This window comes from Eucyclogobius newberryi, unplaced genomic scaffold, assembly GCF_026437365.1.
Source record: "Eucyclogobius newberryi isolate DKJ021-1_F unplaced genomic scaffold, fEucNew1.0.hap1 SCAF_3, whole genome shotgun sequence".
Taxonomy (NCBI): Eukaryota; Metazoa; Chordata; class Actinopteri; order Gobiiformes; family Gobiidae; genus Eucyclogobius; species Eucyclogobius newberryi.
Window position 1 is genome coordinate 29,186,017 of NW_027315945.1, and position 20,218 is coordinate 29,206,234.

The window sequence follows — 20,218 nt, forward strand, 5'->3', positions numbered from 1 at the left end:
GGTTTTCAGATGTCTTTTGTAATTGAGTAATTATTGTGGTTATGTTGAACATTTTAAAGTAATACATTTATTGGAAACACGTTGAGCAGCAGTTACTAACCATCAATAACAGATAATAGAGTTGGGCAGTACACATATATTTTTAAAGTCTCCTGCTAATGATAATAAGAGAATATTTTGACTACCAATCACAAATGTGCTTTATGCCTATAAATGTTTTGGTTGAAGTTCAAGTATTGTGCAAAAGTGATTTGGCCATAAAGATAAACAAAAAGTGCAGAAATATCACCTGATACCTTTATTTGGAAGATTATACAGTAAGTTTCTGATTGTTTTACATTTTATCAATGGTTATAACTGATTTAGGATATATATATATATATATATATATATATATATATATATATATATATATATATATATATATATATATATATATATATTAAATAGCAGTCAATATACAGAATATTTTCATTTTGCATAGCTTCAAAACAACAATATTATCTTGTTGGTGAAATATTACACACCTCCATAACCAAATTAACTCAAAGCTTAATAAAGTGTTCAAATGTCCCGTTGGTTCAGCAGTTCACCAGCAGAGGACAGGATTTCCTCTTTCAAGAAACTCTGCACATCAATACTTTTGTCATCCAGGTCCAGTTTAAGGAACATCTCCACTATATTTTTACACCTGGACAAGAACAAGTGTGAATGCATGAGTGGACTCACTGTCACATTTTGTTGTGTTGGGGAAATATAAAACCTGTTGGCCTTCTCGTCACATGAAGCACCGTCAACACATTTGATGGGCTTCCCTGTCCTGTACAGCTCAGACACCTGTGAAAGAACTTCACTTAGTCGAAATGTGTTTGCAATAGGTAGAAAACAATGACGGTTCAATAAAGTCTAATTTTCCTCCCCATAGAACAAGAAAAAATAAATAAATTGAGATAGCAAAAGAACCTTGTTTTATTAAAATGTATGGATAAATAGTGGCATTATGTTTTAGTACCAAAATTGTACTATTGAAGATTACTTGTGTCATAATGGTCTATAGGTGTTTGATTGATTTAATACAAAATCAAAATGAACAATACAATCAATTAAAAAATCATGGTAAACTCTTTATGACATGGGTTCTTATTCCGGGTGCACAGACCACAAATGAACTAAACCACAAGTCACAAAACATTACCAATAAACGTCTATAAATCTAGTCAATACTTTGCTACAGATTCACTTTTGACAGAACATAATAGTTTCTAATAATCTTGATTTCAATTATGACCCAAATTATCATAATTTAGCTTTTCCCCCCACAAAATCGAGCCACTTTACCTTAGTCTGAGTGGAAAGCAGCATAAAACGTATAAAACCCATTGATGCATTGATGTAGTGTTTGTATTTACCTCCAGTCCCCTCTGAACCAGGTTTGCTGGCAGCCCCGCTAATGTGGCGATGTTGGCAGCGTAACTGGACCTGCAGATCCCTTCCTTCAGCTGGTAGAGAAATACTAACTCATTCCCGTCCAGAGCCGTCTCCAGAGTCTAAAACCCACACACAAACAAACACACACGATTATACAACATTATCACACGTGTAATGGGGTAAAACATTCTCATTGTGGTGGCCTCTCATTAGCAATTTGTGGCTAAATACGTCCATTTATTTATAATTTCACAGTAATACCAAAAGCAACACACGCCCCGGTCAAATACAGATTAATTGCGCTCAAATTACAAAATAAATGAGCTCAAATTAGTTAGCCTTGGTCAATTGAGTCTTTGTCCGCCACAATTTGTATTAGTCGAGTAATTGTTTGATATTCGATCAAAGGGATCAATGTTGACCACAGCAGAAAGAAGAAGAAGGCAAAGGAGTCAAAGCCCGGTAGGAAGCCCCTTAGAGCCCAAACAGTGCAATCAAAATTTTGGAGGAGCTGATTAGCCATTTGAAAGTGAGAGCGGGCACCAACATTGCATTGTTTGTACTCGGGCTAGGAAATATAAGCAAAAATGGACATTCTTGGACTCTCCTGATAACAACAATATTATGATCATATTCCTGCAGTCCAAGAAGTTTTGCACAAAAAATGTATGGCCTCAGAAATTACACACGAATGTACCTTCACTCAAAAAATTAAATGTTCACTCTATTTTAATATTTTATGTCATCTTTTACCTTTTGAAACAAAAGTTTTATAGTAATCTTAGGATGATCTAATTAAAATGTATATACCTTCATTAACAAAAATATTTAAATTAATAAAGGTAACATAATATTGTATTTGAAAGGTTACACTCCAAGTTTATTTAATACTTTTTTGTTTTAAGCAGTTTGTAAAATGATACTCATTAGTCTTGTTCAGCCTACCTTCAAAACAACAGTTTGGATATTGCGTTGCCCACTTCTGTATGGTATTATTTCTAAACTAAATCATAGGTTCATCCAAAACGCCTAAGGCTGCATTCAGTTTATTGTACCAGGAGAGAGAGCATCTCTGAGGAAGGCAGGAGACCCAGCTGGAGAAGACTGTGGAAGTTAGTGGCCAAAAGCACATGAGGAACATTAACTGAAGCCTTCCTCAGCCAGAACGAGACTGAGGCCGCCAGCAAGGACAGCCCATCCACCTGGAGCAGAGAACACAGGTTTATACTGCAATGATCACAGACACGTCCATACTACAACAACAGTACTGCTAAAACTTAAAAAGTATTAAGGGAAAAATGTCATGTCATTAGGCTGATGCGATGCTATGTGATTGTGTTCCATAAAACGTTTGTTTTGACACGGTCAGCCCAGTAAACTCTGTCCTGTGTCCTGGCCAGCGAAGGACAGGGGCCCCTGCCATAAAGATATCATCAACATTTGTGGAGCATCAGGGACACATTGGGACGGGAGTATGTGGACGTCCTTGTCCATCGTCTCGATGTTCGAGAGTCAGACCAGGAAGGGAGAGTCGACTCTGTCAGGGAAAGCATTTTGGCTAAAATAAAGATTCACTTGTTTCTATGCTGCCTTATTTCTCTGTCATTGTTTACACTATTTTTCCACAACAGTAGTTATAATTAGAATTGAGTTATAACATATTGAATCTTGATCTCAAAAATATATATTTTAAAATCATATCCAATACTCAATAAACCGACATATCCAATACTCCACATTTGTTCATTCTTGCTCATTCAGATACAAGAGCACACAAAACAAAATGTCATTACATTTGAGCTCCACACAGGATTTATAGACAGCAGAATAACTATATGAAGTTTGAGTAGAGTTTTAACACAAAAATCAGCAAATTAAAGTGCCACCAAAATGTGCCAGGTAAATGGCACACATAACAAAACTTTACTTTGATGCTTCTATATTGTTAATCTATATTGTAGTTTTCATCCAGATAGTCTTTACATTAAAACTTGTTCTTACAGTGTTAGTTCCTTTTCCAAACTCATCAATGAGCACAAGGGAGTTGCCAGTGCTGCTGTTCAGAGCCTGAGCCATCTGCAGAATAGACACAAACTGTTATTCCACTGTAGTGTTTGTCGGTACATCACTGTAGTGTTTGTCTGTACATCACTGTAGTGTTTGTCTGTACATCACTGTAGTGTTTGTCTGTACATCACTGTAGTGTTTGTCTGTACGTCACTGTAGTGTTTGTCTGTACATCACTGTAGTGTTTGTCTGTACGTCACTGTAGTGTTTGTCTGTACATCACTGTAGTGTTTGTCTGTACATCACTGTAGTGTTTGTCTGTGCATCACTGTAGTGTTTGTCTGTGCATCACTGTAGTGTTTGTCTGTACATCACTGTAGTGTTTGTCTGTACATCACTGTAGTGTTTGTCTGTACATCACTGTAGTGTTTGTCTGTACGTCACTGTAGTGTTTGTCTGTACATCACTGTATTGTTTGTCTGTACGTCACTGTAGTGTTTGTCTGTACATCACTGTAGTGTTTGTCTGTACATCACTGTAGTGTTTGTCTGTACATCACTGTAGTGTTTGTCTGTACATCACTGTAGTGTTTGTCTGTACATCACTGTAGTGTTTGTCTGTACGTCACTGTAGTGTTTGTCTGTACATCACTGTAGTGTTTGTCTGTACGTCACTGTAGTGTTTGTCTGTACGTCACTGTAGTGTTTGTCTGTACATCACTGTAGTGTTTGTCTGTACGTCACTGTAGTGTTTGTCTGTACATCACTGTAGTGTTTGTCTGTACATCACTGTAGTGTTTGTCTGTACATCACTGTAGTGTTTGTCTGTACATCACTGTAGTGTTTGTCTGTACATCACTGTAGTGTTTGTCTGTACGTCACTGTAGTGTTTATCCGCATACACGTCTGTAGTGTATATCAGTGTCCACGAGTGTTGTGAATATCTGCGTACACCAGTGCAATGTTTATCAGTGTCCACAAGTGCAGTGTTTATTTGTGTACTTGAGTGCAGTGTCTATTTGTGTACTTGAGTGTGGTGTTTATTTGTGTACTTGAGTGTAGTGTTTATCCGCGTACACGGCTGTAGTGTGTATCAGTGTCCACGAGTGTGGTGTTTATTTGTGTACTTGAGTGTAGTGTTTATCCGCGTACACGGCTGTAGTGTGTATCAGTGTCCACGAGTGTTGTGTATATCTGCGTACACCAGTGCAGTGTTTATCAGTGTCCACAAGTGCAGTGTTTATTTGTGTACTTGAGTGTAGTGTTTATCTGCGTACACGGCTGTAGTGTATATCTGCGTACACGAGTGCAGTGTTTATCTGCGTACTTGAGTGCAGTGTTTATGTGTGTACTTGAGTGCATTGGCGGCTCTGTGGGCAGTAGCAGCTCCTGGCAGAGACAGGTGGAGTGTGGGAGTGGAGCTAAAGGACAGTAGTGTGGAAAATGCGTAACCCTTCCTCTGCCCCCACACAGAGCTGTTGTCTGTACAGTGTCAACACGATATGAAGTACCTGGTTGAGGTCTATCATGAAGGTGCTGAGGCCAACGGACACAGACTCTCTGCTCTGCATCCGAGTGAAGATCCCGTCCACCAGACCGATCTCTGCTTCTTTGGCTGGCACATTTGAGCCGATCAGAGCCATAAAAACAATGAGGCCAACCTGTCAAAACGGGAACAGATCAGTGCAGAACGCCTCCTAATGAGAGTCTACAGCGGAGTATATTTAACCTGTTTGAGATAGATGCTCTTTCCAGACGAGTTGGGGCCAGTGATGATCTTGACTCGGCCGTTAAAGTCGGTGCTGTCAAAGGAGTTAGCCACAAACACCGGAGAACACACCTCCAACAGCGGGTGTCTGGACAAAGAAGAGAAACAGAGCGTGTCTTAATGTAGTAAGAGCGAGTTATTTCGATGTTCATTTATTACCGTCCATTTGTTATGGATATCTTTCTGCGATGGGTGGTCTTGGCCGAAACGTAGCCATACTCTTGAGACGCACTGCTCATTGCCATCAGACAGTCCAGCTCAGCACAGAGCTCCAGAACCTTGACAATAAATTTGACGTTGCTCATTAAATTAAATTAAATCATCATTTTTTTTTGCTATAACTGAAATCACAATTAATTTTGAAACAGTATTAATTAACTGTATATTACTTAAGTGACTGTGCTTCAGGTGTCTATACAATTCAAATAGAGTATAATTATAAACACATTATTTTGGTAATTGTTTGGAGCAATAGTTGAAACCACAGTTAAAATTGGATTACTAATTGTACGGCTCCATATTAGCGGCACTGACTTTGTAGAGGGATCCACTCCTTTCTAGGACAGCAGTTTGTAGTTGGGTCATGATGGCCGTCTCCATGTCTGAAAACAGTTTGTAATGTGAATGAATTAAAAGAAAAAACAACATCAATGTAAAGCTCAGTGCTGGAGACCTCTGGTGTCACAGTGTAGGTCTCCGAGGAGGTCGTCCAACTCTTTGGTTCTCTGGCTGCGGTAGTGCAGGCGATCCTCTGATAAGAACTGCACAACACATACGCGCAAAAGTGAAATTACGATAGCAAGCAAAAGACACATGCTCACGTGTTTGTACTACACCATAAAATCGAGTCCATCTACTTCGAAATCCTCTTTCTCAATCATGCTGGGCAATCGAGGCACAGAAAGCAGGAATCCAATCTGTATGACATTTTGCTCAATGAATGATTTCGTATTCAAGTGTTTGTAATAACGTTGTGGGTTTGAAGGTTCGGACCAGGGGGATGTAAATGACGCAGCAGGACGGGATTCGAGGGTCCAGGTGCTCGAGTTCTCGTCTGGCTACATCTGTTAAGAAGTCTGACAGTCCCATCATTTGCCTTTTCTCTAGCGGATACAGTACAACAATGAAATAAATACAGGACTCTATCATATGGCATCATTTCTGAATCTGCACTTACTCTCATCAATCTGTGGATCTACATTTGGTTTGACAGTGAAACGGTTTTCTGCTACACTTGCTTCAAAATCTACCTGCAAAGTTAAAGAAGAGCTCATTACAACACTCAAGCGAAGTCTAAATGACTGGATAAGAAAAACAATGCCTTTTTTTCAAACTCACAATGCGGGTTATGAGGGCAGCAACGTGTTGTAAATCATCAGAAAATCCCTCAGAAATGTCTCGGAAGAGTTTGATGCACTGGGGCAAATGTCTGACCGTGTCTCTGATGCACACTGCACTGTAAACGGTCTGAAAAAGGAGTACACGTACAGTTCATGAGATGAGCCTCTAGATAGAGATACTACGAGGATTTGAGAGAAAACTATGTTACAATTGATTTTAAAACAAAAAGGTTGGCATAGTCACAGGCTCAGGATTATACTTATTCTACAACTTGTATGTATATTGACATTGAAACACTCTATACCTTCATTTTTGTATAAAGACAGTATAAAAACACATCTACTAATGTCTTAAAATCAAACTATTGAACTGAAACTCGGACAATGTGGAACCTTTGTTGTCTCCCTTAATGGGAAATATTTTCAAGTCTAATTAACTTTTTCCTGTTTGGATGCAATTTGTAGGACTTTTGATGGGACTCGATAAAAGTTCGGCATTTCTTTGCGGGGGCGGAGCTCAGTGCTCACATTTTTATCATATATTATTATACAGTACATTATTTTGCAATTAGGGTAAGAGTTGGTTTAGGAACTTTGGTTTAAACTAGGGCCTTTGAACAGTCCTGGCCCTGAAATTAATTCAAGTATTATCGCTATGGAAACAGTCATCTCTTGAAACTCATGGAAAGGTCCAACCTTATAGAGACTTTGCCAGTCTGTAACTTTGGTATGAGAAAGAGACATTCTGCGCAGAAGGGTCTGTAACATATGAAACATAGTACAATGTATCAGCATAAAATAAAACTATAAATATTAAGTGTATGAAAATTGAATAATTACTGGGATGTTTCTGATGTTCCGAAGTGAAGACTGGAGCGTGTTCAGACAGTCAGAGTTATGAGGCAATGTGAAAAAATGTATGACTTCCTGTCTCCGATTCAGCACAGCCTGGTCTCGAGTTGGACGCAAAAACCACTGACTAAAAGGGAATAACTTTTTAGCTGAAAAGAATATTTTGGCTTTCACAGGATATGTTTTGTACCGAAGTAATCTGGAGCCAAACTTGCATCTGCAGCGATTCAAGATCCCTGAAAAAAGTTCACAGAAGAAAATGATGATTATTATTATGATGATCATTTGAAAAGGCTGTTTTGAGAGCTTGTTACTTAATATGAATTCATTCGTACCATACAAACTGAAACCTTCCTTTTCACCTGAATTCAGTTTATACACTGACGGATGGAGTTCTGATTTGAAGATCTGCAAAATGCTGACAAGACCATGTAAAATGAAATATCTGTTAAAAGTCTTATTTGCTTTCTGCTTCACATTTTGAGTCCACAGTCCGACCTGTATGTGTCCGAATCAATCTTGACAACCCCTTTGCTACATCGGTGCAAAAGAAAAATAACAGTTGAGACATTTTAAGGCTTTGCACTGTATAGTACTGCAACCGCATCAATGAAAGGCCATTCTGATTGAAAAATATGTTGTTAGGCCCTGTGCGTTTTGATGCTTTAAGGCCGTGAAGGTGTCTTACAGTGTGTAGGCGAGAAGCTGCAGGATGGGAACTCCAACGCTGCTGTCTTCCAGTTCAACTCCCACTCGCCTCCTGTCCAAGCATTTTAACAGAGCGCCCAGCGATCTCAGCTACGGACAACATAAACAAATAAATACATGTAAAAACAGAAAAACAATGGCAAATATTGAGATCACTATTGGAGTAATGGCTAAAATGTGGACAGATGGCTCACCATGAGAGGCGAGTCAAAGGAGATGCAAGAGGAGAGGTAGGACATTTTGTCTTTCTCTGAGACGGAGGCAGGGAGGAAGGGCAGATTGGCAGACAGGAGCCTCTGCTTACCAACCTCCAGACCTGAAACATCAGCCATCTGTTGTGGTGCTTTGCTTGTTTTAATGAATATAAAGCACTGCAACATTCTAAATTTGACAGGTTTTACAACACATCTCACTAGAAAGTAATTAACATAGTTTTTACATTTGACTAAAAGTATTGTATACTTTTTCCTAGTTTGACAATTATGATGAAGTTTATAATTTGACTACCTGGTTGGACATGGGAAGTAAATGTGTAATTCCCATAGCAACCATACTGTAAACAAGAACCAAAGCTTCCCTAATTTGGTAATTTATTTTATAAGAAAAATGTATTATTTGTTATGCATACATGTCCCAGCATTGTAGATGAAGTTTATGTATTGATGATGACATACAACCTTTTAACAACTCAGTACTACATCCTGTAATTTGCTATTTTTTCACTTTCTTTCATAAAGTGCCACCTGACTGGTGTAGAACTATGATACATATTTACTAAAGGTACTATCCCACCAAATTATATAATGAGTAAAAAGTAATAATTACAAATATATGCTATATATGCACAATCTGTTTACCAAAGTCCATGTAAGGATATGTGACCACTTCTGGTTTGTAGTCCGGATTTGAAGCTGAAACACAGATCAAATCAGTAGGATGAAAATAAAAAAGCAAATCTTACTTACTTACGTTACAGTCTGAACTGTGGCAGTGATTTTATTTTTTCCTTGTGATAAGCTTGCTAAGATTTTGTATACTGTGTAAAACTTACCTAGTTTCTGTAAGTAGCGTGTCATACAGCGCTCTTGTTTGGCACTGGTAATAAGCACATTTGGACGCACTTCCTGGACAACTAAGAATTTAAAAAAACATACAGTGGGGTTTATTTTGCAAGTCTGATGGGAAATCACACCAGAATCCAGCAGAAATAAATAGCCTTTTGCATCCTTCATTAATCGTGAATAGTTGATTCTAATGTTGCTTTTCTTATACTTGCAGCACTGACATTTCCCCAGTGTGGGCCAAATCAGAACAAAATGTTAAAGAAAAACAAGAATATTTTCAACAAGGCAGCAACAAATACAAAACTGAACAAAACACTTTGTCATTGCTCATGAGTCATAAGTTATTTATTTGACTGTGCAAAACTCAAATGATATCGTACTGCAAAAAAATAACAGAATATCCCATAGTGCAAATGTACAAACAATATAAACATTGAGCCCCGAAACGATTGTTACAGGCCTACTGACACGTAAAGAACAGTTCTATTTCTAGGTAAATAATAAATTAAATATTATCAGTGCATACAAATATCAAATAAATATACATAATACAAAACTTCAAAATCTCAACCAAGAAACCTACTGAAATTCCATAAAATAAAGCAGTAATATCGTACTTCTCGCCACCAGATGGAGCTCGTGATTGTCTGGAGCGTCAGTCATGAAGTGTAAAGTGGAGTCTTTGCTGTCATAAAAACAAAGTCCCACCTGTCCATGCTGAGCCAAGACGCTGAGTAAAACCTCGACAGAAAAGTAAAACACTATTATCGACATCTCAGTTTACGTGATATGATTTTTATCCAGACATCTACCTCTGACACATCTTCATCTTCCCCGTCGTCATACGATTCTCCACCGCTTCTCCCTCCTCCCCGCCTCTCTGGGGCTAACATTAAGCTATGTCCACAAAAGGAACAAAAAGGGCTATAAAATGTATTCTGACGTTAGCAAATGTTGTTTTACCATAACCAGGTAGAAATAAAATATTGCGTAACTACTTTCTGATGGATTATTAATGGCCAAATGAATAGAAACAGAAATTAAGCAAGTTTAAAGTTCACTAAACTTGAGCTAGCTTAGCCATAAAGGAATTAGCGCCAAGGAATGTTTGCGCATGCGCTCTGCTCTTACTATGACATTAGAGAAAGTGGACACAGGTGATTAACTCATATTTTTGACTACGTTGAGATAAATATATCAAATGCAAGTTTATTATGAGTTCCATCCCCTAACGGTTACTACAACATTTCTAAATATTCATAATCAATTCAGTTATTGGTATTTTAGTGCAAAAAAAATGAAGCTATGAAAAAACATTATTCATATAATTCATCCATGAAATACATAAACATACAAAACAAATCGGTAGTTACATACAACATTACTCAGATAAACGTTTTTTGTTTTTATCAAACCTTTATTACAAATATATAAATATAATTAAATATGAATTCATCCCACGTGAAAAAGTTAAGCTAAAATGAGGAAACTTGTGGTAGAGTTTCCACACTAAATCATATCAGTAGAGATAATTGTTATTATTTATAATAATAATAATAATAATAACTTTTATTCATATAGCGCTTTTCAGTGACCCAAAGACGCTGAACATATATAAAAAAAGGGGGGGGGGGTATTTACAGACAGGGGGGGACAACACGTACAATACACATTAATATACAGATAAAATGAACAAGACAGAAGAAGTAGAGAGAAAAAGATGGGGATGTAACAGGGGGTAGAAGAGTAGGCAATGGGGTAGAGGAGGCTAGGGGTAGGGGAGGTTATAAGCTTGGGTGAAGAGGTATGTTTTTAGGCGGGATTTGAATGTTGTGAGTGAGGGAGAGTGGCGGACAGGTTGGGGGAGGGAGTTCCAAAGTCGGGGTGCTGTTCGGGAGAATGCTCTGTTATATTTGTTTTTTCAGTTTTTGGCCTAAAACTATAATGTTAAAAATAGTTTGTGTCTGGGGGTGAACTGAAATATACTTACTGCTTTTGTGCAGTTTTAATTTTGAAAGTGGCATTACACAAGGCCATGGAGCAGGTAAAAAAACTGTTAAAATGGCATTATAGTGAACAGGGGTAGAACTCCATTGGACCCGGAAGTAGCTGAAGTCAGAGTGGGTGTTTTCAGGCTTTTTACTTAAAATTATATTGTCACAATTGCTTCAAAGATTTGCCCATTTTATTATAAAATATTTGGATGTGGCATTAGTAGACCAAAACATGTTGCCACAAAATAAAATATATATGGAGACAGTATACTAGATCAAATAATGATTTGGTTCAACTTTTGTTTGGAGATATCTTTTTTTCAAAGTAGGATATTGCCCAATATGAAATTCACCCAATCTTCTCCAAGAAAGCTGCCATCCACAATAAACCCCAATGTGCCAGTAACTGCATCGAGCACTAAAAGGATGTGACTTGGGATGTCAAATGAGGAGTCTGACTCTGAAGTTGTTAGTTGTTGCTATAAATCTTGACAATTTCTGGAGTAAAATCCTCTACATTTGCCATCGTGCCAAAGTTAATTTATTTTCACCTCCCATCCTCACAACTGCAAGTCTCCCCCACAAGCACATTGTACCCACGCTAACAGTGGACAGTATTTTGTTGAGATTCCAATAACGACGTAGCTTCTTCTGTTTGGGGGACCACAGCACCTCGCTGATATGAAGTCCACTGAAGTCACGCCTTTGCACTGGCCCAAACACTGCTTTGCTTAACAGGTGCATGTGTAACCATCTCTTTGCAGGCGGACAGGGTGAAGGGAGGAGAGTGGTATACAGAGCTCTATTTGGAGAGGACGTGTCCACTTGAAACGCCACAAATGTAAGGAACGCAGGAGGATAGTTCACTGGAAAAAATAAATAAAAATTACTCAAATACACACATACAAACCCGCGCGCACGGACGCACACAAACACACACACACACACACACCGGTTAATATAACTGAAATGCGAGATGTTCTTCTCAAAAGTATACTCAAATTTTGCAATAATATTTATATTGCAGCATTTAATAGCCAATAACAATTCCTATGTTGTGCAGCCCTTTGACAACTGGACGTGCTTACTGTTGTTGTGTCCTTTATGTAGAACTACTAGTATAGGGCTATAAACAACCTATGCATTATCAATATTCTTATTGAAGTCAAAGTTAAAATACTCAAGCATGCATTTATTTATTTATTTTTATCTTTATTATTTTCCCCTCCATCCCTTGTTGGGAAATGGGAGGTTTTGTCTATAGGAGTTTTTGTTTATAAGAGATCTTCTACTGAGAGTGTTTTTCAAACTTCCTTTAAGTGATCTGTTCTTTTCTTCTGTATCTACCTCTGTATCTACCTGCGTTGCATCAATGAAATTTCCCCATGTGGGACAATAAAGGAATATCTTATCTTATCTTATCTTAATAAGAAATAGAATATTTCTTGTTAGACTGGATGGAAAATACTGAATACAAGGATATGTATCAAATATCTAAAACAGGTTATAGAAGTTATTACTTTAAGGAAGTTAGATACACAAAAAACAATCATACAGATATTGAATTTCAAACTGTTAAAAAAAAGGAAATGGTCTGAGTTTTTAAAAAAAAGGAAATTGTCTGAGTTTAAAAGGGAACAAACAGCAAAGAACTACTGTGTGTGTCATCAAACCATATAACCTGACAATAACAAAATTATTATCTGTATTGTCACAATAATTACTATATTGATTTACTGTTCAGTAAGATGGGTTATACTGATAGACGGAACGATCATTTTTGGGGGTCTCTAGTTATCACTTTTTCTTTGTAATAGACCTTTTGTTATTGTTCTGTGACAGGCCTACTTGTGTAGTATTTCTTAAAAACAGGGGAAATGTCATAAAACAATTAGATGATCCAAGCTTTATTGAGATTTTTTTCTGTTTCATAATGTTATAAGGAAAAGATTTAATGTTTTCATTGTATTTTTGTTCAACCACATTAAAATTCAGTGATTATTTTGATTATCACACTTGGATCGTTTTACTGAAATGGACTAGACCAGGAGCAAAGCATCAACCCAGAACTAATCCATGAACGAAACCAAGACCTCTACAGCCAGACAGTGTTTCCCGGGAATAAAGAGACTCACCAAATGTTGAGCGAACTTCTCTTTTTGGGGAAGCGCGCGTTTGGATGACACGACGCGCTTTAGTGTCGCGCTGTTTTCATTTGCGCGTGGAACGATCTGATCATCTCCACACAAGGTTGCAATGACAAGGACCGTCCATTTTCTGTAACGCGTTTGCAAAAGCAGTGATTTGGGTGAATTTAGTTTGTAATCCACAGTAGAAATCTTGTGCTCGATTGTCTTCTACTCCATCCATCCATGACTACGATGCAAAATAACCACTCAAACCCCCTGAACCCCTCTTTTACCGTGTTCTATAATGGATGTAAACATAGATGGCAAAGCATACAAATAGGAGAAAACTCGGCCATTTAATCAGCAGACATATGAAAATAAAATAGAACCCGAAACGACTCATGGTTTGGAGCGCATGCGCAGTCCGTGCTGTGCAGTGACGTTTCTCAGACAAAAGATGGCGCTGGCACGTATTGTCCAGTTGGTTTGTATTACATTTAAACAAAATAATTTCAAATTCTAGTTATTGTATTGATTTCATTTTTTCATGATTATTTTTTGTCTCCGAATGGAAAGATTAGGACTGGAGCAGGGGTCAGCAGCATCAACATACAAACAAGATGTGACATAAGATAAACAAAATACATAGAAAGCATATGTTACACACACAATGTACAAGTCAATCAGGTTCAACACAATGCAGCCAGTCTATGTTGTTAATTAATTTTTTAGACAGTAGAATCAACAAGTTTTTATTGAATTGTTGTTTTTACATAAGGGGTTATCCTTCCAGAGGGTTGAGTACATGAAAGGGATCTCCAGTGATCTTTAGTGCATGTCTCACAGTTGACTGCTTAAATATGCTTTGTGGGGCAGTCAGACAGTTTAACCAATCTAAGGATCTGTTATTTATCTATGTACAGCAATCCCTTTTTTGTACAGGAGTGTTCCATTGTAGAAAAAGCTTCAGTTTTTACTAAAAGCAGTGTCCAGATGACTACAACTGAATATTTTTCTACAATCTGTTATTTATATTTTACAGTCAGGTTTCCAAACTAAATATCCATTCTATACTTTAGAACACACTCAATAGCTCTCTAGAAACAATAGATCTATAGAAGGCCAGCATTATGTCTTCAGAGTTAAATGTAGCCTAAAAAGTAAAAAGTAAAAAAAAAGAATAAATGTAGGATATTCCTTTTCTGCCCATTTTCTTAATATGTGGGCTTCAACACAGGACCTAAAAGAATAAACAGAGATTACATCCACATTGTGTTTCTCATTTAAACTCAATATTTTATCACTTTGTCAATGTGTAAATTAAATACCAAAGTACTATATTTTTTATCTCGCCACCTGCTTTTCTTACTTCTTTGAACATTCCACAATATGACATTAAATGGCTCTTATCTGGAATAACTTCATGGATGGCGACAAGTGCACCAAATAAGTTTTGTTAAAATACAGTAGGTAAATAATCCTCCATTCTCACCTCTGGTGTGTTTTCTGTAGTAAATTACACCAGCTATAAGAAAAGCTAGTCCCAGCACCAGCCCTGCAGTCCCAACAGCCAGTTTGTTTCTTCTTGACTCTGGAAAGTTCTCTGTGACAAAAATACAGAAACACTATGAAAGCTCAGAAGTGACTTCAGAGGTTTAGACTCATCTTACCCGATGGGTAGAGCTTAGGAGAAGAGAGGCTGGCGTGCTCCACCATACAGGAGATGTTGTCAGCTGCTGTAGGTGTGTACTCCAGGTAGGAGTGCTTCTGATAAAGCCAGTTTCCATCAGACATCTCCTCAGTGGAGGTCACACCGGACATCACCTCTTCCTCGTTCCTCAACCATGTCAGAGTGATAGGTTTAGGATAGAAACTGTAGGCGCTGCACACAAGGATGCCAGGCTGGAGACTGCTGCCTGTTTTAGTGGAGAACACTCGGACCTGAGGCTCTTGTGCTATAAAATAAAAAAGTGTGAAATGGCAACAAAAATCTGAATCTCTGTATAAAAATAATGATTTAAGATTAGACAACACAGGCGCAAAAGTTGAAAATGTTTGGCCAGTTTGCCTCAAGTTAAAACCTGACTCTATCACTTCCGACGTGGCCTACGAGGTAGCAGCTGGCCAGAGGAGTTATGGATGTATTTAAATGTATTCTCTGACACAAGAATTTGCTTCAGGATTAAGAAAGTGATATCTTATGTCTTATCTTATCATATTCTTATTTGTTTGTGTTTGTCAGTGCATGCATTTTGCACATTAATCTGGAACCACCTGTTGAAAAACAACAATACTATATGTCTAAAATCATGATATACATTTTAAATTTGAATAACACATTTTTTAAAATATCTTTCATCTGCTGTGCCTTGTCTTTAAAAGGTATAAAATGTGTAAGTATTATGAGCTCTGTACCTGCACCCTCAGCAGACTTATGAATATCTGTTGCATCTTTTTTACAGTTTTTCTTGCCATTTTTCAGCTCCTTTTGAATACTTGGGCTTTTGTTGAACAGGGCTGCATATTCTTTCATTTTTTCTGTGTAGCCGATCACTTTCCCCTCTGTGCTGTTGTATGAAACAAATAACTGCTTATTGTAGTATCCTTGAATAATGTACAGGACGTCAGGGTCATCTGCATTAGATTGACATCTTGTAACAAGAGAGGCATAGTGAGCATCTGCAAAATCAAACAATATTATTATTACACTGTAAGTATCAAAGTTTGCTGCAGTTTGTTTCACCATATCAAAAGACATTTCAATTGTCCATTTTGCAATATTGCATCAAGGAAAGACATAAAACACCGTAAGACAACAACAAAATAATATTTTGTATCCTTACCTGTTTTGGAGATCAACAAATCAAAACACATAAGTAAAAGTGACCCTACACTTTTCATTGTGTGGGATATTGTAAAAAATACATAAAGGAGAAACAATCCAGAACTATCAGGAACTAAACTGAACTAAACTGGCACCTGACTCACTCACTGACCTCGTGAAGGTGGAGCTGAAGGTGGAGTAGTTATGAAAACAATGCATGACACAACAGCAAAAGGCTCTGCTCACACGCTCTGTGAGGAACTGGGGCATTTTCATTTTGTGACTGTGTGGTTTTATTTATTTTTTTACATAGGAGACTTTGTATAATGTCAATCCTGTTCTTGTATTATAAACATTTAATCAGCCAAAACATAATACAAATCGTATTACATCCTTGCTGCTCTATAGCTTTTTTTTAGAATCAGAATAAGAAAAGGTTTATTGCCATTATCAATGAACAGGAGTCACAAACATAGAATCTTGCTTTGGTAATTTGTTTTCTACTGTTTTTATGTAATTAAAGGGGACTGTTCTCCCGTAATCAATAATAAACACTGAAAAAAACAACTTCTGCATTAATACAGTTTGTACAAAAAAATGTGGTATGACAAGTTTACATTCCATTAGCTCATGTAGACTGTGAGACAATGCAGGTGTTAGTAATATTTAAGCAAAGTACAGGTTTGTGAAATACTAAATAAACCACAAAAAAATGATTTTTCTGTTTGTTTGTTTGTTTGTTTGTTTGCTTTCTGTATGATTTATTTTATTTCAGGAACAATTAATATTATCATGTGTGTGTGAATACACCACACTAAAATAACTAAGACAACTGAATGTGTGGTCAAAATAAAGGAATACTTTTTTTGTTTATTTTACTTTTATAAAGCTTCAACAAATCAAAACTTCCAATGCTAAAATGGTATAACCTGGCTCACGCCAGATGAATTCAATGGATCTGGACAGGTTTGTGCTATTCAGTTTGAGCCTGGTCTCTGTGGGTCTGACCAATCCAAGATCACTTGTTGTTTCCAAGTTTTTTTTTTTTGTTCATTTAAAATATATGTGCTTTTCTTCAAGTCACTGCAGTTTTCTTTGCTTCCTCTATGTAGCCTGTGAATTTCTCCTCAGCGCTGTTGAATGACACCAAGAGCTGCTTATTGTAGTACATGTGGGCATTGTACACAACATCATCCTCTGTTTGACCACTCTGAATAATTATTGCATGAATATGTGAATAATTAATAGTTTTATTTGTTACTTACTCTAAAGACAACAAGATTAAGAACGTTTTGTATGCTTAATAGAAATCAAAAAAGCAATACATGCAAGTAAATATGATCCTACATTGTATATAGCTTCAGTAGTTGTAAAAAGGACAAACAATAAAGTCTGAATTTTGTTACACAAAGAAACCGAGCAGAACTACGCACTGACTTGGTGATAGGTGTGGCAGGTGTGGCAGGTGCACCTGACAGTAATGAAAACAATGCATACCTTGACAACAAAAGGCTCTATGTTGTTTGGAATAACAGCACCTTAAAATAAATCAGATTAGACTTTGTGAATCTAACACTCTTTTGCTTTTTGTAATCAGTATAACCCAAGTAGCTCGAGAACATTTCCCTTGGTCAATATCTCCTAACCCTGGCCAACATTAAAGCCATTCAGTGCCCATAGCGTCCTTTGACAAATAAAAATGTTCCTATTGCGACTCCCAGTAAGGCTACAGTCAGTCCCACTCCACAGTACAGATCCAGTGCCAGGTCGTGTTGGCTCTCCAGGTCCACGTCTGTAAAAAATATTTAGAAAAATGAAATAAAATAGAGGAAGGTAATCATGAGTAACCTTTTATAGTTGTGATTGTGTAAAATGTTTAAGAGATGCTTGTAGTTTTTGCACAGCACACTTTTTACTTCACTATAACATTTTAAAAGTGACTACAGCTTTACATAGGCAATATGAGACATTTTGTTTCACGATAATATATCCTTTTTAAATGTTTTATTTGAAGTACCTTTTTTAACTACCTGAGTTATATTATTTTTACATTCCTCCCTTGTGATATTTGGCTGCTCTATGTCTTCTTCTGTGGGTGGCTAAGGTAAAGTCACTCACCCCATATCCGTGTTTTGGGTGCCTCCAGGGCAGGGTGCTCCACTGTGCAGCTGTACACGTCTCCCTGCTTTGGCTTGAATGAGATGGTGGAGAAACAATGGAAGGTCTGGTCCTCATTGGGGATAAAAGCACTGGTGAACACCCCTTCTGACACGGGGCGATTGTTTTTGGTCCAGGTCACATTGGCAAGAGGAGGGTAGAAATGGTTCACAAAACAGACAAGACTGTTTTCCACCCCCCGCAGGACTTCTTCAGCAGGATATAAGATGCTCTCAGGAGGGTCTGGAGAGTATAATGCAGGAATTAAAAGCTGCACTATGTAACTTTTCTGCTTGGATGGGGGGTCCGCCATCTGCTTGTCTCCAAGAAGATGTTATAAATACTGTACTATACTGTATATACTGTATATATTTCTTACCTTTTACTTCTGGAGCTTCAGATTCTGGCACAAGCTTATCATCTAACTGAATTATCAAACAAATCCCCTTTGCTTTATTTGCATTTTTATAAATGTTTGGATATGAGCTTGTGTCAAAATGAATAAAAGATGGTAAGGTAAATACCACAGTTTTTTCCTTAAAATCTACATGCAAAGCCAAGTCTCCGTCAAAATCATAAATAACCTCTGTGGTGCCATCGTGAAAGCATCCCACTATGTAGCTTAATTCATGGGAATCTGGAACAAAACACAAACAAATATGTCTCAACTTTATGCTACACTTTAGAGAGTACATGAGTCACATGAGGTTATTTAATAGTCTATTTGTAATAATTCCAATATATCAAAAGCTTAATTCTACTTACATTGTGAAAATGCACAAAAGCAAGTGAACGAGAGATAAAAGACAAACATGCAGAGTTTCATCTTTTCGTAGTTGGAGGACTGTTGCCAAAACAGGAATAAATATGCTTCAGTCACATGAGATCAAGATGAAAAAAAAATAAAAATAAATCTGATCTCAAAAATAAATCCCAGAATGTTAATACAGTTGGTTCCAATCACCAAAAAGACAAATCTGAATCACAACAATAACACAGATCTTAAATATAATTCGTATACTTTGAGCCAATTAGAAATGAATTGTTACACGACAGGTCTATTTCCCATAAACAGCGATCCAACAGGTTTAGCAGCTCAGGGATTGGATAAGCTTTATTATACAGGTATGAGAATGACCTTTTGCGGCTCTGCTGACACTCTCTTTTTATAAATAAATATTACAGTTCTCTAACCACTGGGGTATTCAATGTAAGAGTCTTTTGACTTGTACATAATGGTTCATCAAGTCATGTGTTTTAGTTCAGTCCAGTGCAGTACAAAATCAGAAATTATTTATTGCCATTGTCAGTGAACAACACTTGAACAATTGATGTGCTTGACTGTATCAAAGAGTAACATAAATTTAATAAAAAATCCTTTAATAAAATCTAAATAAAGAAGTACATACTACAAAAATAAATAAATACATGCAAAGAAAGTATTGAGTATTTTTAACATGAATTATTTCAGAATTATGACGTTTGGTCCTAGTTTATACTTGGATCAGTCCTGATTTTAATCTAAAGAACAGTTTTCAATGATTGTGATTTTAATGCATCTTTTCCTGTTCTGTAAAGCACTTTGAAGTACAAATTGTGCTCAATAAATAAACTTGCATTGCCTAGTAAGCTCATAATTGTGTTTGATTTAAGTAGGGCTGGTTTGGTTCATTCAGACTTGAAAAAATAAGATGGTTGCTTAATTTGTGCAAAAAGCTTGACTATCTCTAAACTATTAGGCGTACTGGCAATGTCTCTAGTGTGTGATCCTATTTTGTCTAACACAAGAGATGATGATTTAGTAATATCTTGATTCTATCACTCCAGGTTTCTTTAACATGGAAAAGGACAGATGATGTCACATGAGGAAATTGAAGTTTTGACTATCCCGTCCTCTTAGAAAATAATCATAGTATATTAAAGAATGCAGTATATTTTATGTGATTTT

General features: G+C 37.0%; 3 protein-coding genes and 1 pseudogene across 3 annotated transcripts; all 4 read right to left on the bottom strand.

The window, feature by feature from the left end:
• Positions 1–455: 455 nt before the first annotated feature.
• Positions 456–10,189, bottom strand: msh5 (mutS homolog 5). The gene is made up of 25 exons (XM_072461295.1): positions 9,979–10,189; positions 9,784–9,907; positions 9,154–9,234; positions 8,960–9,013; positions 8,297–8,418; positions 8,083–8,192; positions 7,893–7,928; positions 7,730–7,812; positions 7,585–7,630; positions 7,383–7,521; positions 7,239–7,301; positions 6,537–6,669; positions 6,380–6,448; positions 6,196–6,305; positions 6,039–6,119; positions 5,876–5,963; positions 5,737–5,804; positions 5,362–5,480; positions 5,164–5,290; positions 4,946–5,095; positions 3,430–3,504; positions 2,484–2,630; positions 1,410–1,547; positions 764–837; positions 456–691 (listed from the first exon to the last, which is right to left on the bottom strand). Exons 1-25 carry the CDS (start codon positions 10,057–10,059, stop codon positions 565–567), a joined length of 2,445 nt encoding a protein of 814 aa, XP_072317396.1. The 5' UTR covers positions 10,060–10,189; the 3' UTR covers positions 456–564.
• Positions 10,190–11,480: 1,291 nt separating this feature from the next.
• Positions 11,481–13,530, bottom strand: LOC140374558 (protein gustavus-like; annotated as a pseudogene).
• A 270-nt stretch (positions 13,531–13,800) lies between these two features.
• LOC140373869 (class II histocompatibility antigen, B-L beta chain-like) lies at positions 13,801–16,231 on the bottom strand. Its single transcript, XM_072460567.1, has 5 exons — positions 16,133–16,231; positions 15,705–15,968; positions 14,960–15,244; positions 14,782–14,892; positions 13,801–14,529 (listed from the first exon to the last, which is right to left on the bottom strand). Exons 1-5 carry the CDS (start codon positions 16,188–16,190, stop codon positions 14,504–14,506), a joined length of 744 nt encoding a protein of 247 aa, XP_072316668.1. The 5' UTR covers positions 16,191–16,231; the 3' UTR covers positions 13,801–14,503.
• Positions 16,232–17,368: 1,137 nt separating this feature from the next.
• Positions 17,369–19,154, bottom strand: LOC140374342 (H-2 class II histocompatibility antigen, A-U alpha chain-like). Its single transcript, XM_072461208.1, has 4 exons — positions 19,036–19,154; positions 18,650–18,907; positions 18,232–18,513; positions 17,369–17,905 (listed from the first exon to the last, which is right to left on the bottom strand). The coding sequence occupies exons 1-4, from the start codon at positions 19,094–19,096 to the stop codon at positions 17,781–17,783; spliced, it is 726 nt and encodes a 241-aa protein (XP_072317309.1). The 5' UTR covers positions 19,097–19,154; the 3' UTR covers positions 17,369–17,780.
• Positions 19,155–20,218: the final 1,064 nt, after the last annotated feature.

Coding starts and splice junctions, on each gene's coding strand:
- LOC140374342 (XM_072461208.1), bottom strand. CDS start 19,096: ATGAAACTCTGCATGTTTGTCTTTTATCTCTCGTTCACTTGCTTTTGT. Junction 18,908..19,035: donor CTTTTGTGCATTTTCACAAT/GTAAGTAGAATT, acceptor GTTTTGTTCCAG/ATTCCCATGAATTAAGCTAC. Junction 17,906..18,231: donor ACCCAAAACACGGATATGGG/GTGAGTGACTTT, acceptor TATTTTTTACAG/ACGTGGACCTGGAGAGCCAA.
- LOC140373869 (XM_072460567.1), bottom strand. CDS start 16,190: ATGAAAAGTGTAGGGTCACTTTTACTTATGTGTTTTGATTTGTTGATC. Junction 15,969..16,132: donor TTTGTTGATCTCCAAAACAG/GTAAGGATACAA, acceptor TTGATTTTGCAG/ATGCTCACTATGCCTCTCTT. Junction 15,245..15,704: donor TAAGTCTGCTGAGGGTGCAG/GTACAGAGCTCA, acceptor TTTATTTTATAG/CACAAGAGCCTCAGGTCCGA.
- msh5 (XM_072461295.1), bottom strand. CDS start 10,059: ATGTTAGCCCCAGAGAGGCGGGGAGGAGGGAGAAGCGGTGGAGAATCG. Junction 6,306..6,379: donor AGATCCACAGATTGATGAGA/GTAAGTGCAGAT, acceptor TGTATCCGCTAG/AGAAAAGGCAAATGATGGGA. Junction 5,481..5,736: donor GGAGTGGATCCCTCTACAAA/GTCAGTGCCGCT, acceptor TTTATTGTCAAG/GTTCTGGAGCTCTGTGCTGA.